At 40.4% G+C, this 24,865-nt stretch overlaps 1 protein-coding gene across 7 annotated transcripts in view; it reads left to right on the forward strand.

Moving 5' to 3' along the window:
• arhgef10la (Rho guanine nucleotide exchange factor (GEF) 10-like a) overlaps positions 1-24,865 on the forward strand; it is a 99,423-nt gene that overhangs the window by 37,181 nt on the left and 37,377 nt on the right. For all 7 annotated transcript variants that reach the window (XM_067503347.1, XM_067503344.1, XM_067503349.1 and 4 more), the window contains 4 exons: positions 87-202; positions 1,546-1,673; positions 12,813-12,913; positions 23,213-23,334. In XM_067503347.1, the coding sequence (XP_067359448.1) occupies positions 87-202; positions 1,546-1,673; positions 12,813-12,913; positions 23,213-23,334 (467 nt within the window). The remainder of the gene's footprint in view (positions 1-86; positions 203-1,545; positions 1,674-12,812; positions 12,914-23,212; positions 23,335-24,865) is intronic.

The following is a 24,865-nucleotide window of genomic DNA, read 5'->3' on the forward strand; positions in this document are numbered from 1 at the left end:
ATGTGCACGGAGGTGTACTTTTTTTCTGTTGTGGAGAATTTTGCTGTATGTTGTAACAAAATCTTTGTGTCTTACCTATTTCTTAGGTAAAGTGATCTTAGGCCCTCCACGCCTCTACCAAGAGCTGCAGGAACTACAACATGACCTATCTGTTGTGGAGGAGGTCACTCTCCTTGTGGGGACGCTGCAGGGGACATACCAGGTACAGTACGTTTTGCTTCATGTTAGACTTTTACTCTGCATGTCTCAGGGGTTAACATATATAATGCAACAAAAAAGCTAAAGACAACATCTCAGACATAGGTTTTCTGAGCCAAGCTGACTCTGCAGACCAAACCACAGATGTCACCGTGTGTTGCATTTATCACGCCACTACATGAGCTGGCCTCGCTCTCTCAAGGGGTTTTTTAAAGGCCTTTGTCAAATTGGCCACCTCAAAAATGTGCACACAGCCTAACCTTCAAGTGTGCTATTCTCTCCTCCAAAAACTGCTTTCAGTGTCGCTAATTATTTATAACCCAGTTATCTCGAGATATCGACTGAAAATATATGAAAAATTGAATATATTCTGTAAACTGCAGCTTACTTCACAATAGCTCATAAGCCCTTAGAACACACAGAAGAACCACAGAGGCAGCAAAGTCAAGATTGAAGTATGCAAATGTAATTTACAGTAAATGCAACTTTCAGTGCAAACTAAAAGACCAAGTTTGGATGGAACCAAAGATAACCATTTGGGGGAATTGCTATTTGTTCCTTTTTGCAAAAGGATTTCTAGATGTTTAAAATGTGATCAAAGTGCTGCCTCTTACAATTCTGGAATCATCAGCTTCTAAAAGCATGAAGTCTCCCATCTATCTCCTCCTCATCAACGGTGCCACAGAGATGTTCACTCTGATACACTAGATAGATGTGTCAGATTCGCTATGTCGTAGAAGAAGCCGACAGCCTCCCTCCTGTAGCGTTCAAATCAGGACACTTCACAGTAGTCTGCCACTAACACATTAACAGTACCATACACTACAAAACGCAGCCAGGGAGGTATACTCCAGCAATCACCAAAGAGCCTCTCTGGCTAATGGTGGCACCTTTGCCTCTCTGCTCTTAATGAGCATTATGTCCTCAGGGGGAGTGATAATGTCATGGCACTATATAAAATGACTGATTTTCACATTCCACCCAGTTATAATATTGTCCACTGAACAAATAGATGAAATACGTGTGCAGAGCTCATTGACTTCAGAAAATTGATTTGATTCTGTTTGACTTGAGGGACTAGGCTTTACTGTAAAATGAATGTTGGTCTGAATTCAATGTTTCATTTGAAGGGATCAAAATCCCACAACTATGTAGCATCAAATAATGTAGAGCAGTTTTATACATGGGAGTAGATGGTTGTTTTCTGTTTGTGTGTAATAATAACAATATATAATTACATCAACACTGTACCCTTGTGCTCAGTATGCATGTAAGGAGCACATATCTCTGTTAGACAACATCCCACAGCTGAGAAACAAGTTTTAACTGTGTATTTTCCCACCAAAGAACCTGAACACCACTGTGGCCCAAGACTGGTGTCTGGCTCTGCAGAGGCTTATTCGTATCAAAGAAGAACAGATCCAGAGTGCTAACAAATGTCGCTTACGCCTGCAGGTGCCTGGAAGGCCAGACAAGTGAGTAGACTCTTACATACAGATGTGGCTCTGTAAAATGTAACACTTTTTATGTTTGCGTATGAGTTACACAGACAACCAAAACAGTAACAGCAAAGGCATCAAAAAGTTTAAACTATGGAAGTATATATAGTAATATAGCAGGAAAAGGTTTTAAGGTTATTGGAAAAAGCAAACAAGCATAAGTAGAACCATCCTGTCATATACATTTCATAGACATAAGAACAAGTATTATAGTGATTAGGGATATGACATTGTGCAATGTCAATCACATCAGAGCACACTGCCGAGGCTTACAGAGAGCCAAAGTTGTTATATCACATGCCAGCTAACCTGCAGTCCATTAGCCGCGGCAACTCAATGCAATCCTTCATTGTGCATTACTTTCATCAAAGAAAAAGCAAAAAACAAAGCTACAAAGGTTTCTTGGCAAATTGGCAACGACTACAACACAAGAAATTGTTATTTGAATGCTGCACGAATTTAGAAGCGTTATTAAAAGTTTACATTTTTGCATCTAAAAAACTAGTGGTACAGCAGTCTGACCACATGTGTCATCGTAACGATGGTTTTGTCCACATCCATAACACATATCAACAATCCCATCTTAGGCCATATTTTAAGAGAGTTCTATTCCGATCAGCCGTAACTTAACACTGCAGCTACACAGCCCTGCATGTTGCAAAATGTGTGCACTGTGTGCAGAGGTGGTAGAAGTACAAGAACTCAATACTCAAGTAAAAGTGTAAGTATCTGTATCTCCACTACAAGTAACACTTCAAATCTTAGTGCTAAGCAGATTATCTACAAAAGTAAAGATACTCCACTAAGGAAAAAAATTAATGTTAGTAATGTGACAACAATGTATGAACAGAGAATTTGATTCTCTTTGTGTGCTGAAAGGTGGTTAAGCAATAATGATATATCAGCATTTACCTGTTTTCTAAAATCTTCTCCAGAATTCAGTCCTCTCTGCCCTGCTGCTTTTCCAAACATGTCACAATTTGCTGTGACCCATCGAGACAACTGTCCTGTTGAGACACGATGTTTAGCCTGCAAATGCCTAATGCTCATGAGAAATTGTGCTCTTTAAAGGCCTTTGCAAAACTAAATAATCCATATTGGATCATTTTTCACCCGTCTGCTATCAAAAATATATAATCTTTTTGCAGTAATCTTTTTGTTAATTTAATCAAAATAAAAAACAGATCTGGTATTTACGCCTTTGCTGTGAAACACCACATGGTGGTCAGGTGCATCCTGTTTGCTTTAATTATACGTGAGATGTGTCTATAACTTGATTAGAACCCATCTGTGGCAAATTGAATTAATAGGTGCAGACCTGTAGGTGCAGGTGCACCTGTGTATAAAGTCCCACAATTCACATGGCGTGTCAGGACAAATACGATGCCACAAACTCTCTGGTAGGCTTCTGTGATTTAAATTGTGGTGAGGCATAGATCAGAGCAATGATATAAAACGATTGGTAAAGCTCTGAGTGTTCTCAGGAGCACAGTGGCCTCAATAATTGGGGAATGGGAAAAGTTCTGAATCACCAGGACTCTTCCAAGTTTCTGCCATCCAAACAAACTGAAAAACCAGGCAAGAAGGAAGGTTAGAGAGAATGCCACGCTCATACTAAGAGCCTCAGAAGTCTTCTGCAGAGATGTGAGAGGCTGCCAGATGGCCAACCATCTCAGCAGTACTCAATCAATCATACCCCTATGGTAGAGTAACTGAAGGCTAAAGTACTGTGGAAGTATGGGGAGAAAAGATTTTATGTCCCAATGTATTACTTTTCGGGAAGAACTCCAAGCATTGAACTATTCTACGAAAGTGAGATTTTAAAAAATAAATAAAAAATAAAAAATTCATTGCATTTACAAAACAAATTTGAAAGCATTTTAATCACTCCTAATAGGTTTTTGACTGAAGATTTGTGTTGAAAATGGCATTTTTATCCAGTTGAAGATGAAATGCACAAAGTTTGGAAAAGCGAAGAGGTCTGACTGCCTTCAGAAGGGACTGTATATGTATGCACTCAAATCACTGAGCCAACTAGACACCCTGATCTTTAGCAAATTAGAGGTGAGAACAGTTTGTTCTGTCATGAGTGGGTAATTAACTGACCCGGGTAATTCATTTCCTTCAATGCTTGAGTAGAATAATGAGTAGCCTCCACAACATTTTTCTTTTGCTTGATTAAAACAAAAAGACAGTTTTTGATTCAGTCTTTACCGAACACTGGACCCGGAAGGTTCCACATTACGTTGTGTATTCAGTATCTGTGCAAATATTTATCATTTGGCAAAGTAGCATATTCTTCTACGATACAGCATTTTGAGTCGTCTCCTAACTGTAGTGTGCATATGAACTGAGCACGTACAAATATACAATGTTGACATCTCGGAGGTTATCTTGTCGTACATAGGAAGTGGTTGTCTTTACATTGTGGAAGTGGATCCTGGTGGGTGGAGTGACTTCTGAATGACTGAACGCCTACCCAGGGAAGAACAAAGATGGCAAGGAGAAAGCATATGCATAGCTTAGAGTAGCTGGGAATAGCAAATAACGGCAGATTATAATGTATCCCATTTTGTGGCTTTTGGTGGGGTGAGGATGAGGAAGAGGAGGACAAAAACAGAGAAAGAGATTTTGATTGAGAAGCCAGAGCCCTGCCTTTTGAGATCAAGCAGGAGAAGAAGAAGAAGAAAGAGAGTGAGAGTGAGAGTGATGATCGACCTCTCCCATGAAAGACTTGGCTCGGTGCCGGCAGGGCAGCAGCAGTCAGAAAAGTGGGCCTAATGCTTCAGAGCCAGGGAGAATCTAACTGTGCCAAGCCAAGCTAAAGTGACAGCTTGAGTATCGGCACTGTGCAGATCAGTTCTTCCACATCTCCCAGCTTCCTTGTCAACTGTCACACCAGGTCTGCAGGGCCAATCTGCTTACTCAGATGTTTGGTGGAGCCAGATGTCATGCTTACAAGAGAGTCCCCGAATTCCCCTTTGAGGGGTACCTTATTTGCCGAGTTCCTGTGATAATGTCATTAGCCACAGCCTTGACAAGTGGATTTGCCACCCCAACATATGTTCAAGATATAGATTTGTATTGAAAGCCTAAAAAATGTAGAACAAGGACTGCACTGAAATCGTACTTGGAATTGGAGTTTTGTGGCGAGGTAAAAGATTACATGGTCAGCTCCAAGAAAGAGATCTCATGTACAGGTAAAGATCCAGTCCTGGTTCTGTGATAGCAGTCTAATTAAGGCTAGACATTGGTGTCAGGTGGCTGGAGCCGCAGTAAGCCTCAGGACCGAAGTGACAGGTGGCACAGCGGGTGGCCAAACTATTCTGACACTACCCAGGGTGCAGCAGTGGCAGATTGTAGGGGAGAGCGGTAGGAGGACCAGTCTCTACCTCTCTCACAAACAAAATTGCATGCACGCATAATTTGGTTTCCCTTTGCTGTCCATCTCCATTTGGTTATTAATCTGAGTAAAAATTCGTGTGTGCATTTTACATGTACAGTATTCGTAGGCTCCCGCTGACAAATGCACACAAGCTAGAATGTATTTCAACGAGGTTCACACGTAATTTGACAGAAACACACATACACACAGAGCCGAGCCTTTGCTCAGTTGGTAAGAGAGTGGGACCACAGCAGGAACCCCCTGTACTGAGTTGGTCCCCTCCTGTTTGGCCGCAAGCGACTCTCTGCAGTCAGGCAGCACATCACAGCCTCCACACTGCAAACAGAGTGAGTACGTGGAGAGAATCCTGACTGCTGCCTCAAAGGCACCAGCCTACGTGTGACAGCAGTTCATTAACATCCTCTTTTACTGTGTCTGCTGAAGCAACCACAGGCTCAGATACATGGGATACACTGGCAAGTGATATATACAGAGTTTAAATTTCATAGTTTAACCAGATGTGTTTGTTGCTTCATCCCCCTTTCCTGCCAGCACAAATACATGAAGGAACAGTGTTGTAAGCCTGAAACCCCTTCTATAGAGGCTGTGCAGGCTACCTGCAAAGTGAATGTCAGGCCTTGCAACTCCAGTCAGATCAATGGCAGGCTTCGATTGTGGTCCGTTCTGACTGCGTGTACAAACAGAGCTTCCTCCCAGTGATGCGCGGGCTGTCCCCGTACAAACAAATATCTAAAGCAGCTATCAGAATAAAGTTTTTTTGCGTCCGTGGTGGAGCAAGCTGTGGTCGGAGGCATTGTGTTTTCAGGTTGTCCATTCATCCCATTCTTGAATGTGAATGCGACATCTCAGAATCACCATTAGAAAATGTCTTCAAATTTGGCACAAGCATCCGCAAACCTCAAGGATGAATATATTTTGTGGTCAAAAATCAAAGTTACTGTGACCCAAAGTACATGAAATTCCTTGAAATTCCTTTAAATATGATATTGCAGGAATGCCTTGTGGAAGATTTTGCAAATTTGGCACAAACTTCTTTTGGAATCAAGGATAAATTGGTTAGAATTAGGTGGTCAGCGGTAAAAGTTACTGTGACCCGATATATGTCCCGGTCCATGGTCCATGGAGACCTACTAGAATGAGACGTACATGCAAACTGTAAGCTGAATGGTTGGCTGAGCTATACTGTACAACTGCAAAGCAGTAGTTTTATTTCCAGATTTTGTACAACACCAACTACTAAACTAAATGCAATTCAAGTAAATTTTAATTTAAATAGCTCTATTTCTAAATCACAACTTTACCTCAGTGAGCCTTACAGTCAAAAACCACATCCCCTGTCCTTAGACCTTTTTGCTACAAAGCATATTATCCAGTGGCCTGAGGTTCAGGTTTTTGTCCCGCTATGAAAGGAAAGAAATGCAGAAAGTGAAGAGGACTCCTGCCCAGATTTCCAGAGCTGTTTGAAGAATTTGCAGTCATCTGGCATAATACATTATACAGAAAGAAGCACCTTGTGGTAGCTCCATGCTTGACTATGAGGGAATGAATAGACATGGTGTCCATAACATCCCTTAAATAGAGCCTTAACTCATCTCCACCTATAAATGTCCATCATCAGGACTACCCGCGCTCCCATCCAGAGCAGATCATTTCCAGTCCACTCCTATGGAAAAGTCATATAAAGCATCTGCACGGTCAGGCCAGGCCCTCACTACCTCTTCTCTTCTAATGGCATAGCAAGCTGAGCTGGAGGAGGAGTCTAGCTTATAGGAGGTGGTGGGTTTCGTCACTGGCTACTCCCTCCATTTCCATGAAGCGGCGATCCAGCCCCAAGGAAAGAGCCTTGGGTTTAATGGTCTTACATAAGAAAGATAGATGGTTGAGTCTCAACTGTCAAAAAAGGAAACCTCCACTTTTTTATCTTTTAAAGTCACCCATGTGCCACATCGTCTGTCTATGCAGAAAGGAGTCTTCACCTGGCCTCGGTGAGCCTGGTGTGGGCGCACTAGGGTCACATAGACCTGTTTGCAACTAGAGACAAGACCTCCTGTTTTTCTCCCTTCATGACCAAGATGTACCCCTAGGGGTGGATGCACTGACTCACCAATACTCAATAAGTTTGTCTGCATGCATTCCCCCCAATTTCTCATGGGACCCTCCCATGGTATTGGATGCTGTTTTAACCACTAGAACAGGTGGATTCACGCCTTTGAGTACATTCATCAAGTATAAAGTTCTCTTCTGGGAATGTAAGGGTGATCTTACGACCTAAACCAGCCATTATGCCTTAAGTAGTGGTCTTACTGTATGTTTACCGATGAGCCTCACTGAATTGCTGTTCCCGTGGCGTAAAGATCTAAGATTCTGCAGCCACGTGTGGGACTGTGGGCACCAGAGGCCTCACTACCTAATGGGCCCTTTTTACAGGGATTTTTAATCAGGACATTTGTAGTGCAAGAATTTGGACCTCACTACAACAGCTCAATATTGAAGCTCCTCCACCTGCTTCTTCAGTGCTTAGTGTGTTAGAATCCTAATTGGCCACAGTTGGCCCTCTGGTAACATCGGTCAGGATTCCGGAAGTAAGTATTTTTCCAATGTCAGACATAAAATGAATGCTATGAAAGTGAACTTATTTACACCATTTTGTGAGTAGCATGAATGACTCACCTGACCACTCTTTTTGCTCATACGTTGCAAGAATGAGGTGTGTGTTTTGAATGAGTGATGAGGCCATGTCAACCCCTTTTTAATGGAAGAAGGGCCTCTCCTCTCCTTGACACTAACACGCCTAGTCCCAGCCACTCCTGGCTGCCAGAGGGCATTGGGGGCTTCTGATAAGGTCGTACTGAAGGCATTCCTGATGTAACAGACTCACAACTCGGAGAGCTGTGTTTAAATAACCCAAAGATTTATATTTTGGACAGGATCACAGCAAAACAAATAACATAACATAAACATAAATGAAGAATATGATCAGGAAGGATGTCAAGCAATTTCCACATGCTGCCAGCAAATCGAACTGGGGTCACATGACCTCCCATGGACCATAAAGATTTGAAAAAGGACCAGATACACAAAAGGGAGGGAGAAAGAGAAGCAAAGGGAGACACAGAGCCTGGATACTTATGTGCAGTCCCTGACCGAGCCGTCATCTAACTCTAAGCAAGAGCCATGTGAATAACCTTATTCATCCATGAAAAAAATAGCTGATATCTTTGCTTTTTTTTTTTTTTTGCTTTTCCACATTTGGAGACATTTGCACCTTATAGCAACAAGGAATGTTAGTTATCAAGTGCAGTGAAGCTTGAGCTGAGGAGAAAAAGAGTAGCCAAAAGAAACTGGGTAAATGGGCTCCTTAGCTCATTTAGTAAATATGTATTTCATCTTATCTAACATGCTATTTGGCCTTTATTCATTTTATTATGTACTGTAGATTGCTTTACATCTTGTTGGATGGTACTCTGCCTAAATTACACAAGGTTTCCTGTGGTTGAGCCTTCTAACAAATTGCCAGCAGGACTTGGCTCCTCCTTCGGTAACATGTCAAAGTGCCCCTGAGCGAGACCCCAGTGACCTGCCGGTGAGGTTAGGCCAGCTGCATAGCAGCTCCCCTATCGGGCTGTGTGTGATTGAGAGTTCGAATTGGTGAATGAGAAGCGATGTAAAGCTCTTCGGGTGCCACTAAGGTACCATTTACAATGCAGTTATTTGAGGCCAAAAAATACTGAATTTAGTTTGTTTTGCAAAGCTGAAAGTATAAATGTTACTTTATACTATCTATACTCTGTATCTACTCTTAAGCCATTATCGTAGATATATTCAATTAGAATAGATATTTAGGGGGTCACTTATCCCTCAGAGGTTGTAGAGCAGGATTAATCTAAGCTGAGTAGCTATTAATAATGTGAGTAATAAAGAGGAGAAATCCTCCTGTAGCAACAGGACATCTTTCTCTGGTGGTCTGGATGTCATCTTGTGTTTAAAAATAACAAAATGTTATTAAATGTGCAAACCTGTGACTTGTGTAAAAGGTGATAACTGGTTATTTACATGAAATCGACGGTATATTAAGATGTATGTTGTCATAGACAGGACTAGTGTGTTAAAATGTTAAAAGTGACTCCTTCAATGTACGTGCCCAGATTTATTGTTAGATCTTATCAAAAGTCTAGATCTTTCTGTTATTATCAGGCTTATTTTCTGCTGCCTGCAGAGAACTCTGTGTTTGTTCAGTGTGCTTTATGATTTTATTTACAAAGGTGCCACCTCTTTAAATCACTATCATCCTGAATCTGCTTCAAGTCAGTTTGTTATACTTTTCTCTAACTGACAACAAGTCAGGGTTGTGGGGATATTGAACCATCATCTTTAACTCCTCTTACTAACCGACTTTGTTCTGACTTTTTGTTTCTGTGGAGGGTGGAGGTAAACTGAAAGATGGGTGCACGACAGGCTGCCACTCAGCTCTCACTCCTACATCTGTAACGTCCTTGTGCATTAGTTTCACACATGTGCTTTGGCACTGACCTGCTCCCATAAATCAGCCATGCCGGCTCCTTGCTTCACTCTCTCACCCGCTCTGCCCTCTCTTCTATCCCCTCCCTCGTTTTTTGACAGTTTTTTTTTCCCCTCTCAGCTCTCTTCATCTCTCCACTCTGCCAGCATGCCCGCATCTAGTTTTCCATTCTAGCAGTGCACCACACCTGCACTGCGACTGTCAATCAGCAGGCAGAAGGGAGGAATTGGAGACTGTGCTCAGTTTAGCATGTTTGAGGCCGTGTGGCCATGAAGTGTTGCCTAAGGAATCTAACCAAGTGAGTAGTTGTATTCTCGTCACACCCTGTCTCCCCTTCTGTCTCTGGCAAATTGCATCTGCTATATTTAAGCAGCGAATGGTTTGAATTACAGCTTTTTGTGAAAGCTCCACTTTCTCAACATGTCAAGGAAGTTTGAGATCTTACTTTATTCTCTTTCTGTCTTCAATGTCTTTCTCTCCAATGGTGTGTGTGTGTGTGTGTATGATTCTACTTTTTCTTTCTTCCAGTAAAAAATGAAAATGAATTTGCAGCGGGCAGTGGCAGATATGACAGAAGCATAATATAAGGCTTTGCACTGTTCTCCACTCAGTTACCCTCTAATGATGTCTAAATGTGACATTGTCTTCCTTATGCATGCCTGAGACCCCCTACCACCCCATCACCCATTTCTTTTCATGCACTCTCTTTTTCTTTCTTTCATTGCCTCACTGGAATAATCGGTACAGGTGACTGAGACTGGGCTATTATTCTAGAAGGCTGCTTAATGCTTTAAAAAGATGTCTCATCTTTGGCCAGACAGCTAACTTGCAGTTCCAATAAAGTCTGATCAATCAAAACAACGAAGTGCCCCTGTCAATGGATAGACACAAGATGAATCATTGCTGACTCAGAACTGGTGCTATTCTTTCCTTAAAGCCAACACAACACCCAATAACTTGAGGTAGGCTGGGGGCTTTAGCTGTTGCAACCTAAATGGAGTCTGCAGTCCTCTAGTAAACATTCAGTTTCATGTTACCATGTGTGTGAATTCCACACAGTCTCTACTGTATTAGGTCACAACAAGTAACTTCAGTAGTTTACTTCCTAAATGCAAAAATGTGTCCAAAATATATGTAGTTATGTGTGTAAATTTATAAGACATTTTGCACCAGAAAACACACTTGCTGGTTATGTTTTTGTTTTTTTTTATTAATTTTTTAATTGATGCTGCTTTGGCAGAATTGGCATAATAACAAAACAAAACAAAAACAGAGAACACATGGCCATTCTAACCTAAAGATGGATGAACTTAAAAAACCCTTAAGCAAACTTATATCCACTATTTATACCATACATTTACATTAAAGCGAAAGACAGGACATTTTTCAACACTTTTTAATCGGTTTCTTGAATAAATGAACAAGTATTACCAAGCTTGATTTTGTTTTAGGGAATACTATGCCAAAAACCTCTGTCTTGTGTATCAAACGCTAACGCCTCTAAGATGTGAAAGTTGCCTCTGAAAAGTTTGTAGCTTGCACCTTCTTGGAGAATGACTGGTGTACTTTGCTTGAATTTATGAAACAGCAATGTAGAGTCAAGGTTAAAAAGGTTCATAGAAATGTAACTCTACAGTATTTATTTGCTAGCGTGTCTTCACCTTTTACATACTGTAAGCAGGCACCGTTACATGCAACAGAGCTAACAAGGCTACATGGGTGCTTTTATAATCAAAAAGTACATTTGAATTATTGTTATTAAAGGAATTTTCAATCATTTCAGCCGTTGAATAATTGACATTCAACCTTAGCCCGTTTGGCTATTAAAAACTCTGCTGAGAAGGACACAATCTTTTAAAACCCGTTGTGGTTTCAGCTCAGAATGTTATAAAGTATTTCTGTCATTATAAAACCTGAACTGTTATCTCACATCATCTTTTTCGCCATTCTTTCTTTTTGTTATTTTCTTGGACAGACACACACACACACACAAATGCACACATAGACACATCCAAGATCTTGTGTCCTACTGTGTCTGAGCTTCAATTGGTACCAAAAAGCCCTCAGTGAATACTGTACTGGTCATGCCTAATCCCAGCAGAGCACACATTAGTGGCATTTTGAGCATCGCAACCCACCTAGAAGCGATTTACTGTGATCGGGAAGTGTGATCATTACAACCTACCCTGAATGCTGACATGCAGGCTGAAATCATAAAGCCTCAGCTTACAGGATAGAACCACTGTAAAACTACAAGCAAGCAAGCAGCTGTTCTGACAAAAAAAAAAATCTTGCTGTATTAAACTTAAAGTCCCATGAAATGAAAAATGTCTTTTCCTTGTTAGTTCAGTTTTTTTCTGACTGCATTGTTCTGCACATCTAGAGTATATGTCAGAAAAATGATCCTTTGCCCATTATTGTATCAGAATACTGCACTGAATGCTCAATGTCCCTATTGTTGTCAAATCCCATGGTAAATCCAACTTGTTCAGTATAAAGTGAGAGGTGATTGAAATGTTATGTGATGCCATTTTTTGCCATCTGCTGTTGATCATTTGTGGGTTTCCTCTTTAAAAGCAACCCAGGCTGCTGAAAATGATTAGATCATATATTTGCAACTGCAAAAGCATTATAAAGGCTGACCAGACTATTCTTTCTCATAACTTAAGCAAATACACTCACTGGCCACTTCATTAGGTACACGTGTCCTTAATTCTACTTTTACAAGGTTATAATTTCTCCGTTTTTAAGTTGTAACTGTCAAAAAGGTGAAAATTCTGCTCTGTTTATTATTGAGGTCATAGCGCATTATATTAAGAGATGGGTCTAATGTTTTGGCCAACGTATTAAAATTGAATGAGGGGGACAAAAGAGAAATCAATAATAACCAGAGAGTAGGATTTTCACCTTTCTGACAGTTTCATCTTGAAAACTGAGAAACTATAACATTTCAAAAATACAGTTCACGGCAGAGCTACTTTATGGGATTGCATTAGCTTGTACAGGTGTACCTAATAAAGTGGCCAGTGAGGTGTATATATGGCAAATAGCAAAAATGTTGATATTAACCAAAACCACAATCTTTTTCTTTTATCAGATCAAATGTGTTTTGTTTTTTGTTTTTTTCTTTTATTTGATGTAGCTTTGTCGCCCACTGTCCCTGAGTGTGTGTATGTCTGTTTTCTTGTAGGTCAGGTCGTCCTGTGAGTTTCATGGTGGTCTTCAACACACCCAACCCCCTTAGTAAGATCTCCTGGGTCAACCGGCTGCACTTGGCCAAAATCGCACTACGTAAGCACACACACACACACACACACAGAAAGGATTACTATGCCATTTCTATTTAAACAGGATGATGTAAGAGAATGAAATGCTATACTAGTGTCTCAAGTCAGACGTTCAGACACTTTCACTCAAGTGTTGTTGCAACTTGTATAATCGGAGAGAAACGGAGATTCACAAGTGGGTCCTAAGGGGTTTGTGCTAAAAAAAAAGGGGCAAATCTGTTTAAACAGTCTCAATGTCCTTTTTTAAAATGCTAAATATCCATTGTGAAAACAGTAATTATTTAGGAAAGACTTTGTCAGGTCATAGAGAAAGTACTAGGTCTTAAAAAAAGAATTTGAATTCTTTTAAACCCTGTTTCATCGATAATTTGTAAGGCTGCGTGTCCCTTTTTTATTTTTACTTTGGATGTGGAGACTCAGCAGTGGTCATCATTGATGAAGGGAAAAAAAACGGCCAGACCCTGCCCAGCAGGGAGCAGCACAGTTCTTTTTTCAAAATCTTCCTAATCTCTTTCCTCCAACCTTTTCCTTGCTCTGCTGTGGCCTGCTGTGCACTCTTACCACGCTGTAGTTTAGGATTTCTTCCTTTTTGGAGTTCATGAATGTGTGCTGTCATCCAGTGGCAAAACAGAGATGGGACCACCGAGAACAATAATCTGCTTATTTGGCCATGATGGCACGCATATTCAACCCACTCGCTACTGCGGTCTCCTTTTCCCCATCCTTTTCCTTCTTCCTGTCTCGCCTTGAGCTCTTTTCCTTGTCACACACACTTTATTTTGGATTTGTTGTGCATGCAGTGTGTCTCTGCACACCCTGCTTGTGTGTACTTCCAGTTTTATTGTGTTGGTTTCTTATAGCCAACAGGCCATTGCTGAGAGCATCAGCACAGAGACATTCAAGGTTTCAGAGGAAGTCATTGGAGATAGATTAAAGGAAACGTTTCGATGTTTGGCTCTGATGAGCGGCCAGAGATATTTTTTGTCTGATATTTTTAATACTTAACCGTAGTCCTGGGATGATAAAGGATGCTTTGGCTGAGAGGAAGCCTGTGTTGTGTTTTACAGAAGTTTTACCTGAAAATTTTCTTCCCATGTATCTTGAGATTCTCCATCCTTGCACATTACTTTAATAAAACAACACCGAGCACTGGCTTCTTCCCCCATACTACTGCCCTGCTTTTCACAGCAGGGATACACAGGTGCATGAAGCATATAGTGAATCTGAAGACTCTCTACGAAAGCTTGCGGTCTGTGGTTTATGTCAGAATGGCATCAAAAACTTCCGGCTGAGCGCAGAGAATGCGGTGGCTGTAGCGTGTGCTGCACAGCCTCCCCAGCCTTTCAGTTGCCCACACCTTTATCAGCAACACCGCAGGCGTACTGATGAGGACAGTGGTATGGTTATAGCATGCAACTCTCCTCCCCTGTGGCTGCTGTGTGGACATGGGTGATATTCAAAGCAAAATTATGCACATCTGTCATACAGATGAGGAGCTGCAACGATGTGTATAACGATAATCAATATCAGGGTTGACAAAAGGTGGAGAAAAAGAGCAGGATTAAAAGTTATGCTGTAATTCCAATTATTTTAGCTGACACTGATAAATAATTTATTTGGCACTTAGTTGTGAAGAAAACGCCAAATAAGACTTGCTTTCTTAGAATTTTACACTTGTGAAAAAACAATTCATCACCCTGAAGACAAGGGGTAAATGCTATCAAAATGTAAATATGTCAGCAACTGACAGGACTAATCTGTCTTTGTCATGCTCTCCTACTACCTTGTAGCCTCAAGCATTTGCCATAGATGTTTTATTCCTGTGTGGTAAGCTAAATACAGAATCTTAACTTAGGAAAGTTTCCGATTTATTAATCGATCAGCAAAATTGATAAAAAAAGTTCTCTGGTTTAAGGCCCAAAGCTAACAATGCGATACAGAGCAAGTTACCATGAAATCAGCAGTAAAATATCCTTTAGTGCCCCAACCCCAACATGGTAAATGGTAAATGGTCTGCACTTATATAGCGCTTTTCTACCTATTGGCACTCAAAGCGCTTTACACTGCTTCTTATTTACCCAGTCACACTCACAATCACACACATTCATACACCGATGGGGGAGCTGCTATGCAGCTGGCCAACACTCACCGGGAGCAACTAAGTTGGGGTTCAGTGTCTTGCTCAAGGACACTTCGACATGTGACTGGAGGAGCCGGGGATTGAACCAACAACTGTGAGATTGGTGGACAACCGCTCTACCTTCCTGCGCCACAGTCGCCCACTGTGACACACAACATGACATCAGCCAAGTGTAAGAAGATCAAGCTTCATAGAGAAAGGCAAAAAAGAAATTGTGCAGAGGCAAGAAATAAGAGAAGAACTAGAGAGAACTAGAACAAGGGGTGTTTTAAGACTAGACGTTAAAGAAACCCCCACTCCCGTCAACACTTGTAATAATAACATATCTATATGTCAAGTTCAAGACACAGATTTGTGCAGTGAGGCTGCATCTTTATAAGTCATCTTTAACCAACTTTTCTACCAAGATATTTCAGACATTGATTCACCAATCTCTTGTTAAAGCATCTGACAGCTTGTATTTGAACTGTGAAGATGTTCCAATACCCTCATTCATCTAAGATTATACTTAACTGACTACAGCCGTGGTCGTAGATACCATAAATGGCCCATCTATTGAATACTGAAAAAATAAAATACAATTTTTACTTTTTAGTTTTTTTATGGCCAATTTCCAAAGGTCCTTCACATTTGCCCTCCTCTCAAATGGCTTGTATATCCATATTTATAGTTGAAAGCTTTAATTTACACTAAATGCAATAGGCTTTGTATTTTTTTACAGTATGTAACATCACAATGTAGAATTATGTTGACTGTATAATAATTACAAAATACAGTGGCATTAACATAACAGCATATCAAAAACTTAATTTTGATTCCATAACCACACATACACAGCACACCGTGACACACTCATCAAATCATTCATTTAAAAACAAATGGCAGAGATGAGGATGGGGTGACGGATTTTAATGAATCCCTGGGGGAAATAGATCAGCACCAACCTGGTCAGGATGACAATTACATGTTAATTGTATTACACTCACACTTTGCCTTCCCATTTAACCGAATGTAATTACAATAAGGGAGTTGTTGATTTAATTTCACGGATGGTGTACTGTCACAGAGGCTTCCTCGTCATCGCAGGCTGTGGCAGGCCTGCCCTGTGCTCAGGGGAGACCTACATTTGAATCAGCATTTCAAATGCGCCGAACCATGGCCTTGTTTAGTTTGAAATGAGTGCTGTGCTCTGAAATGTCCCTGAATGGTGGACAACACAAATAGCTAATCTTCTCATGCATGATTTGTTGAGCGATTAGACATCACAAAACTAATTTTCCCAGAGTCATCTTTACACCAGTGTTTATCCTGTTGCCTCCATTTAGAGGAAACGGCTATATTCCTCTAGATGTTGTAAAAAAAAAAAAAAATATTGGTATTCACAAATGTCCGTGTTTGAATATCAGTGGCTTGTGACATTCGTGTACATATATAATACTTGGAGCGATGTTTTTAAAGCAGTGTTTTGCCCATAAATGTGCTACATAGGCCCATGTTTGAACCCTGTCATCTTGATTTTGCATTCAGTGGTTGGTGGAGTCAGTGGTTTAAAAAAGAAAAGTTCAACTTGAGATTGTGTGATGCTGCTCTGGTAGTCTAGCTTCAAATGATATAATAAGGCAGCCACGCCTGGTGAGACGTGCTTTCAATAAATAGCATTTGTCACTTGGTGAGTACATGTGGTGTAGTTAAGAGGCCTTGAAACAGAGAGTGAGAATTACCCCACAGTGGTACTTCGCCAGGAGCTCCGGGGTCCATTAATAACCTGGTGTGCCACTGCATCTTTTATGCCTCTCCAAGTGGCCCTAGTGTTTCTGAAATAGCCAGAAGCATTGCCTAATTAATGGGCTTTCTCGCTGCAGAATTAATTGCTTCCTGCCATGCAGTCCCAGCCCTTTCAGACAAGGTTAAGGCTGCAGACTTTGATGGCCCTCACAAGAAGAACAAGTGGCCGTCAAATCATGAGAGACCGCTGCCGAGATGTTGGAGACCGAAGCAAAGAGTCGAATGAGAAGGAGATGTTCCGTTCGTGTAAGAGTATGTGTTTGTGTTTTTGTGTGTGTCTGTGCGTGGAGGGGAGAAAGTGGTGGCTTGGGGGGGGGGGGGCTGAAAGGATGATTGAGACAAGCAATCAGTCCCACTGCAGGGAACAGAGGGCAGGCAAGGGGCTGTTGCCTGCGGTTACACTGCTAAGTGTGCCGGTCTCTTGCTTTTTCCCTCGCACGCGGATCAATAGATGAGTAGAGTGCGGCTTGGAGGTTCTGGCACACACTCTAACACGCCTTCCTAATCCACTGTGTGATAACCTGTGCCATACCGCACAGTAGACGAGCAAGAGCAGGGGAATGCAAAACACTCCCTACTGTGTGGGCTCTACGACTGTGAGGGCTTCCCTTTCATTAGCCCAGTGATTCCGATTGCTAGGGAGCTGTGTTGACTGATTTCTTATCTGTTCAAATAAATTAAATGCTAAATGGTCTCCACTTATATAGCGGCTTTCTACCTTATCGGTACCCAAAGTGCTTTACAAAATAGCTTTTCATTCACCTATTCACACACACTAGTGAGGTAGCTGCCAGTCTTGCCCAAGGACACTTTGACATACGAACACGAGGAGCTGGGGATCGAACCGCCAACCCCGTGATCAGTGAATGACTTGTACCACTCCTCGCAGCCACCTCTAGAATATTAGCCATGGTATAGAGTACTTTATATGTAGTTGTTGTGTTTTTTAGACTATGTCGGTTCAGCAAACAGTCTGGAAAGATTTCAGCTGATATAAATATTTAATATAAAGATTCTACAAAACCCCTCCCAATAAAAAATTGTTCTCCCCGTATGTGATGGGAGGATTTTCCCTTAGTCCTCAAATTAAACTGTCAGACAGCAAAGATTATCTTCCTATCTCGCTGTTCTCAAACATGGGAAATGTTTATGATGGGTAAACATTATCATGGATTTAATTAACAGATCTCACACTTGCATTGATCCATGGGAAATATCAATTGCACTGGTGTATTTAATTAGTCTATATCTTTGGCCTTTGTGTCACTTGGGTTGATAGAGCTTCATGCTCTGCAAATTAATCTTCATCAGGGAAAGACTCGAAACAAAAGCATGATTGGAATAAAGATTTTTATTAACAGTACCCTTCCTTTTATTCCAGCCTCACACCTTGACACACTATGTTGTTTTAAATAGTTATTGTATAGTAGGGGGCATTGTGTACACAGCACTGTCAACTTGACCTTTTGTGTGGGGAACGTTCAGTGGAACTCACCATACTGAAATTTATTTTCAAAACTTATAAACAGTGAAACCTGTCTTTTGTGTTGTTGAGAATTAACATTTGCCATGACATCTTTTTTCTGAAATATCGGCATTTTTTTAAATTTTTATTTAATGGACACTAAATCCAACAGCAAATTGCCTCAACTCATGTCTTCATCAGCCTGGATTAGCTTGTTTGTCTGTTATTAACCAATCGAGCTGTTAATTAAAACAAAAAAGAAAAAGTCTACGGTGACACGTTTAAAGCTTTTGTTTTGTTCATTTAAATCCCACACCCAAAGATACACACATTGTATGAATAGACAGCACAGAAAATAAGATATATTTCTTCTTGAGAAGCTAAATACAGATACATTTTTCTAACAATTAATCTGAGTATGGAATCAGGCCCATGCACAGAGCAAGCAATGAATTACGTTGTTATTCATTAGACATTGTGTGTGTTCTGCTTATGCCTTTCTGTGGTTGGTAGCACACATGTAGCTCCATTGTTATCTGTCCTCCCAACGTCAAACAACCTGTTTGATGATTAAGACTTGCTTTTATGGGTAAAGGTTAAAGGTTTAGAGTGAGTTTAAGGTTTGGAGGTAGGCATTTGGTTGTGATGGTTTAGGTCAGGCTATGGAGTTGGGGAATTCAGTGTGTTGCTGAGTGTTGTCACATCAGTGGGTGTGTATAAGTGTGCAAAATTGTTGCTTTTTACACTGTAAAGTTCGCTGTATTCATGTGTATATGTGTGTAATTCACACTCCAAGCCTTAGCATTTAACCCATTGACCACTGACATGGAAAGATGCCAATTAACAGTATTTGTGTTGTAGTAATACAACTTGTAGTTTCAGCAAAGCCTGATAATACGAATCAAAACTACATGGCTAAGGTATTGACCACGCAAGGCAGCAACACAAATGTCATTTGTAGAAGCACCACCCGGTTTTGTATGTTGATGCAACCCCAGCCTCCTGTGAGTTAGCTGGGACGGGTATCACCTGTAGCCATTGCTGGTCAAAGTATAATTTCACAGGAATTTGGATAAAAATACTGTCCCCCCCCAAGAGTTCATTGGCTGAGAGAAATATAATTAAATAAATAAATAAATAAATAAAAGCACAGAAAACATTAACAACAGACTGGTTAATGATTGTTTTTTTGTTTTGGCAATGTTTAATATTTTCCTGTGCATGCGTGTGTCCTCATGAATGTCCTATATGAAAGTGTAGTTGATATGATGATGATGATGATGGTATCTTATCCAAAGATGGGTCTGTTTTCTTACTATATTTGCAATAAAAGATACAGGATAAAATAGACCTTAACAATGCATAATAAACTGCTCGGGGGGGGAAAGAAATGCAGTTTTATTATTTTCCTATATATTTACTAACACTTGATAGTTAGTATTTTTCTGAGGCCACAAAAGTCTCATATTCTCAGAGCTTCTTATAAGTACCATTATGTAACTTGTCTGTACACTGTAGTTAAACCAATATAATGTGAATCTTTCGCAAGGCAGCGTATCTGGAAATACACACACCAAACCAATGGAATATGTGAAATACAGTTTTCTCAATGAAATCTTGCTACACATGTTATATTGCTCAGTCAAAAGAATGACAGAGTCAGCTACTATTTTACCTTTAGTGATTTTGAGGGAAAGATTAATATGCGATTGAACATAATAATTTCTAATATAAACTACTGTGATAGTAATGTACGCAAAGAGAAAGAAATGCTTCTCACATAGAAGAGGAATATGGCTTTGCAATCTCTGCTTAATATGTTTTTTGTGTTCAGAGGCTCAACTGATGCAAATGAATCTGCAGACAAAGAAGGGTGACTGTGTATGTGTGCGACATACTAGGTGTGTGATGCCGTTTTCAATTCAAGTCTGTGCTTTTTACTTGTTAACCACTATTCATCATCATTACTACATAGCAAAGAGTGAAGGTTAAGGCTAATTTGTGTTCTTTCACAACCACTTTCTCTTTGTCCTTCTGTGCGTATCCCGGGCTCTTTCTCGTATCCGATCTCCCCATGTGCCTCTGTGTTTTTATACTTGTAACTACCCTCATTTATGCCTTGTTAAAGAGCTCCGCATACCCAAATGAAACATTATTTATGCTAATCTAATAATTAGCCTAAGAAAGTTGATTACTCTGGGCTAATGGAAACCAGTGAATCTGCTGCCGCACCTGCAGCAACCTGCCCTCAATATTTTAATACGTGTTCTCACACCTGCAGGCAGGGCCTCATATCCTAAAGGCCAATTATTCTTCACGACTTCAGATGGCCATAAATAGAAATGACTAAACGATTTAAAGATGATTATTTATCTCAGTCCTCATAGAAGGATTGTTATAGTCACTATGATGTGCAAGAGATCACGTAGTGAAATAAATGTAATACAGTTTACAGTACATACATTTTGCAACATCATTGATGTAAAGCATCAGCAGATTATGGACGTACTCGCGCTAGGCACGGTTGCATATCGAGTACTGTGCCTGAGCACCCCTCGTCCCTGAGCTCCTCCGCTGGCCAATGCTAACATTAGCTCATGTTTACCTATACTTAATTGACCGTGTGACTTTTTTTGTGTTTAAGAGAAGCGCCCACACATAGTCATAGCATCGGAGCACCTTGCCCGAGCATGTGGCAGGGCAGTCACACTAGTCAAATGAACCACAGTTTGGGGACCTAGTGTTTACGGGCACAGTAGGGATTTTGTAATGTGAGTAAGCCCTAAATGGCTTTTCAAAAAATGGATGACATTTTACAATCTGAAGCACATAATTTTACACATGCAATTTGCTCTTTATATTCTGTGTTTTCAGAGTGCAAGTAAAGGACAAAGTTGATGAAATCTGAAAATTACCCTATAATATTTATCTTGACTCTCCATAAGTGTAGCCATGCAGATAGTTTTATTTGCAGATGTTTTGAGATATACACTGTTGAGAGTAAATGGAGGTGAATGAACATCCATTCATAGAGATTGAAAAGGGAAACAGGAAAAACCCAACAGCAAAACAAATGCACAAACCCAAGATGAAAGTCATTGCAAGATGTGAAAAGACACATCACACTTACCCAGTGCTGTTCATTCCCGTTCTTGATCATTCTTTCAGCTTCTTGCGTTGTATAAAGAGGTTTTTGTCATTTATTTCGACATTCTAAAACTGAATGTGACAAGGATTTCACTCCACTGTCACCCTCTGTTTTAACAACTTGGGAGTGTGATTTTTGTTAGTTTGTGATTTCATTATAAATGGTGTTATCAGGTAAACACACATAAACTATAAAGAGTGTATACAGTTGCATGGGAAAGTGCTTAACTCTCCTTTAAATTCGTTATTTTTTTGTATATACTGTGTGCCATTTTGTGGGAACCAATCACAGCAGTCCACAGTAAGAACACCACATCTACCATATGTTCAAGCATAGTGGTCGTATTGATGTGCAGCATGTAAGGATGGTTTGTTGTTTCAGGGTGTTAGTGTGGGTAGGTTCTGCTCTTACCTTGGTGAATGTCAGCATCTTCATTAAAACTGCAAAAACTGAAAGTGATTTCTGGAAGTGATCCTGAGCCCGTGCAGTGATGTCCAGTAGAGAATCACACCTGTTTTATACTGCAGTGCCGCCTGAGGGCCCAAAGATCACATGCATCCAGGTTTGACCTTCGTCCTTGTCCCTTGTACACAGAGATTCCTCCTCATTCTCTGAAGCTTTTGATGATATTATATACTGTAGATGGTGGGATCTTCAAAGTCCTGACAAGTTTACATTGAGGAAAAGTTTTCTGAAATTGTGTTACATTTAATTGGTGCGGTTTGTCACAAAATGGTGAACCTCTGCCCATCTTCACATTTGAGAGGCTCTGCCTCTCTGAAATGCTCCTTTTATCATGTTACTAACCTGTTGCCAGTCAACCTAATTAGTTGTGAAATTTGTTTTTGATTTGCGGCAGTTACTTTTCCAGCTTTTTGTTGCCCTTGTTCCAACTTGTTTGAGATGTGTTGTTGCCATCAAATTCCAAACGAGCTAATATTTTCCATAAAATGGTGAAATGTCTCAGTTTAAACACCTACTATGTTGTTTACGTTCCATTTTGAATAAATAGGAGTTGATGAGATTTGCAAGTAATTGCATTCTGTTGTTAATTTACGTTTTTTTTGTTTGGTTGTATTTTTTTTGGTTGGGGGGGGCTTGATTTTGATTGTATGTAATGAAACTGGCTCCTAGGAGAACCGCCTTAAGAATAGGTATGAAGAGTTACCTCTGCTGCAGATTAAAAGTTCATTAGAATTACCAGACATTAAAATCTCTAATTAACAGCACCTCAGAGCAGAGCGATTCTCGGTTCAGGGGAGACTGTGTGAATCCTGTAGGTGCATCGCCTGAAAGAATGAGTGAGCAAAATAAATAAATCCTTCTGCATCTGTGATAATAACTCAGGAGGCTACTACATGTAGAGTAGAGCTACAGTACTGTATAGCTCAGGGTGTTTAGATGGTGCATAGACCAGGGCGATGCACTGTTCTCACTCAAATCGACGAGTTGTATTTTTCCTGCTGGGATATGATTAAGTATAGACTTAATTGCCATTGAGGCCCTGTGTTTGCAGTACCTGTTCTCAGGAATACAGGCTGATTATAATATTCAAATAGCACAGTTTATATTAGATACTAGAGGTAGCAAAACGGCTGATCGGTGTAACTTAAAGACTTTTAAAGCAAGGTTCAACTGGTGTGTTGGTGTTAAATGCGACAGGAATTTCCGACAAAACCAGTTTGTCGACTATGACAACATTCCTTTTAGGGCTACCTTTGAGACGAGGAATAAAAGTCACTTTTTTTTTTTTTTTCTATTTCAGAAGAGGAGAATTCACCAGGCTGGTTAAGTGGCGATGATGAAGGGAAGACAGTGGCTCAGTTTTGCTGTCCGTTACTTGCCTGTCACATGCCTGTCTTTGCTCTAAAGTCACCAGAGAGAAAGGTAAAGTTGCCACCACCCTCAATATGAATATCATTTCTTAATGATAGCAGGTTTACGACCTTGTCATACATTTCTAAAGATCCGATGGAGATTAGCTCTCATGCCGTACGTGACGCTTTCATCCATTACTTTCAGAACAGCCAAAGCTGGGTTCCAGAGCATCTGAGAGGAGAAAGAAAGTGATAGAAATCCAGCTATTTAATACTCAATGTTAACAGTGTTAGTCGATTTCACAAAAGTAATAATACTAATAATAACTAATTAAGTAAAAGAAAATGAATAATACTCTCTATATTAATTTTCACTTGGATTATCTTTCTTGTGTAAAAGTTTTAAACCACTATTTGTCTCAGGTTGGCATTCTTACTTCAGCTGTAAGGGATTTTATATGTTCAGTGTTTCTAAACTGGCACTGTTTATACTCAAGAAGCAAAGTGCCTCCCTTAGAATCAATATGTCAAAGCAAATTGATTTTCACTGATGATAACTTCTCCTCTCAGACGGCTATTAGGCCATAGTGATAGTGGGATTTTTATTTTAATAAAGATTTGGTCGACAGAGATCATAGCACCATTTAACAGTCATTTCCCATTGAATGCAATCAAAGTGCACTTGCCTTGTCATAACAGCTAAAAATATATGGTTTCAGTGGTGATCTCACTCAAAAATACATAGACTATTGGAATTACAAGGTGACACAAAAGCATCCCCTTAAGATGCTGTTTGAAGAAATGCGATCAATATAAGCTGTTAAGGCCTAGAAGCCTCCAATAGATCACATGGTCAACCCAGGTGAGAGATAGACCGAAGGGGTTTTAGAAGTCAGCGGAAATTGTATAAAATCAATTTGCAGGGGGTGAAAGAAGATATTTCCAACCACATTTTCTATCACCATAATGTAGTTAAGGGTTTTACTGAGCAAGGTAGGTGGTGGGGGGAGCCAAATTACCACGGCCACCAGGGTAGGATGTTATAAAGTGATCATGCAATTATCTTAATGGCTGTGGGATGCCCAAGCATAAATCAGTGTTCCGGCATTAGATTAAGACCTATACACCAAACCCGTAGTCTGCTAGCCATGTAGACAAGAGAGGGAGGTGGGATGAAACAGCAGCTGGAAGTGCAGAAAGTGTAGGTTTGACACGGTAGGGAGGGATTTCCCAAAAGATCTTGCCAATGTTCCAGAGTATTCTGCAAAAGTGTTTATACCTGGCTGGAAGCGGAGCCAAGTCAATTAATATATTTTGATCCAGTGGGACCTTGCAGTCTCTGAGGATCTGCTCACACTCTCCACTTCTCGCACAAACAAATGAAGCACCTGAGCACAACAGTGAAGGGCACGGTGGCCGTGTCACTCAGAAATGTGGTTTACCATAAGATTGTTTTACATGGATGGTTTTCAGAGAGCCGTTCTATTTGTTTCTCATGTTGTTAAGGCTAATGTAAGTTTTCTTTTTTTTTCCCTCCCAAAGCAAACGATGCAAGCAAGCATTGCTGTGTGCCCATGTGTATGTCCATGCATGGTTCTTTG

The sequence above is a fragment of the Channa argus genome, chromosome 5 (genome assembly GCF_033026475.1).
Source record: "Channa argus isolate prfri chromosome 5, Channa argus male v1.0, whole genome shotgun sequence".
Taxonomy (NCBI): Eukaryota; Metazoa; Chordata; class Actinopteri; order Anabantiformes; family Channidae; genus Channa; species Channa argus.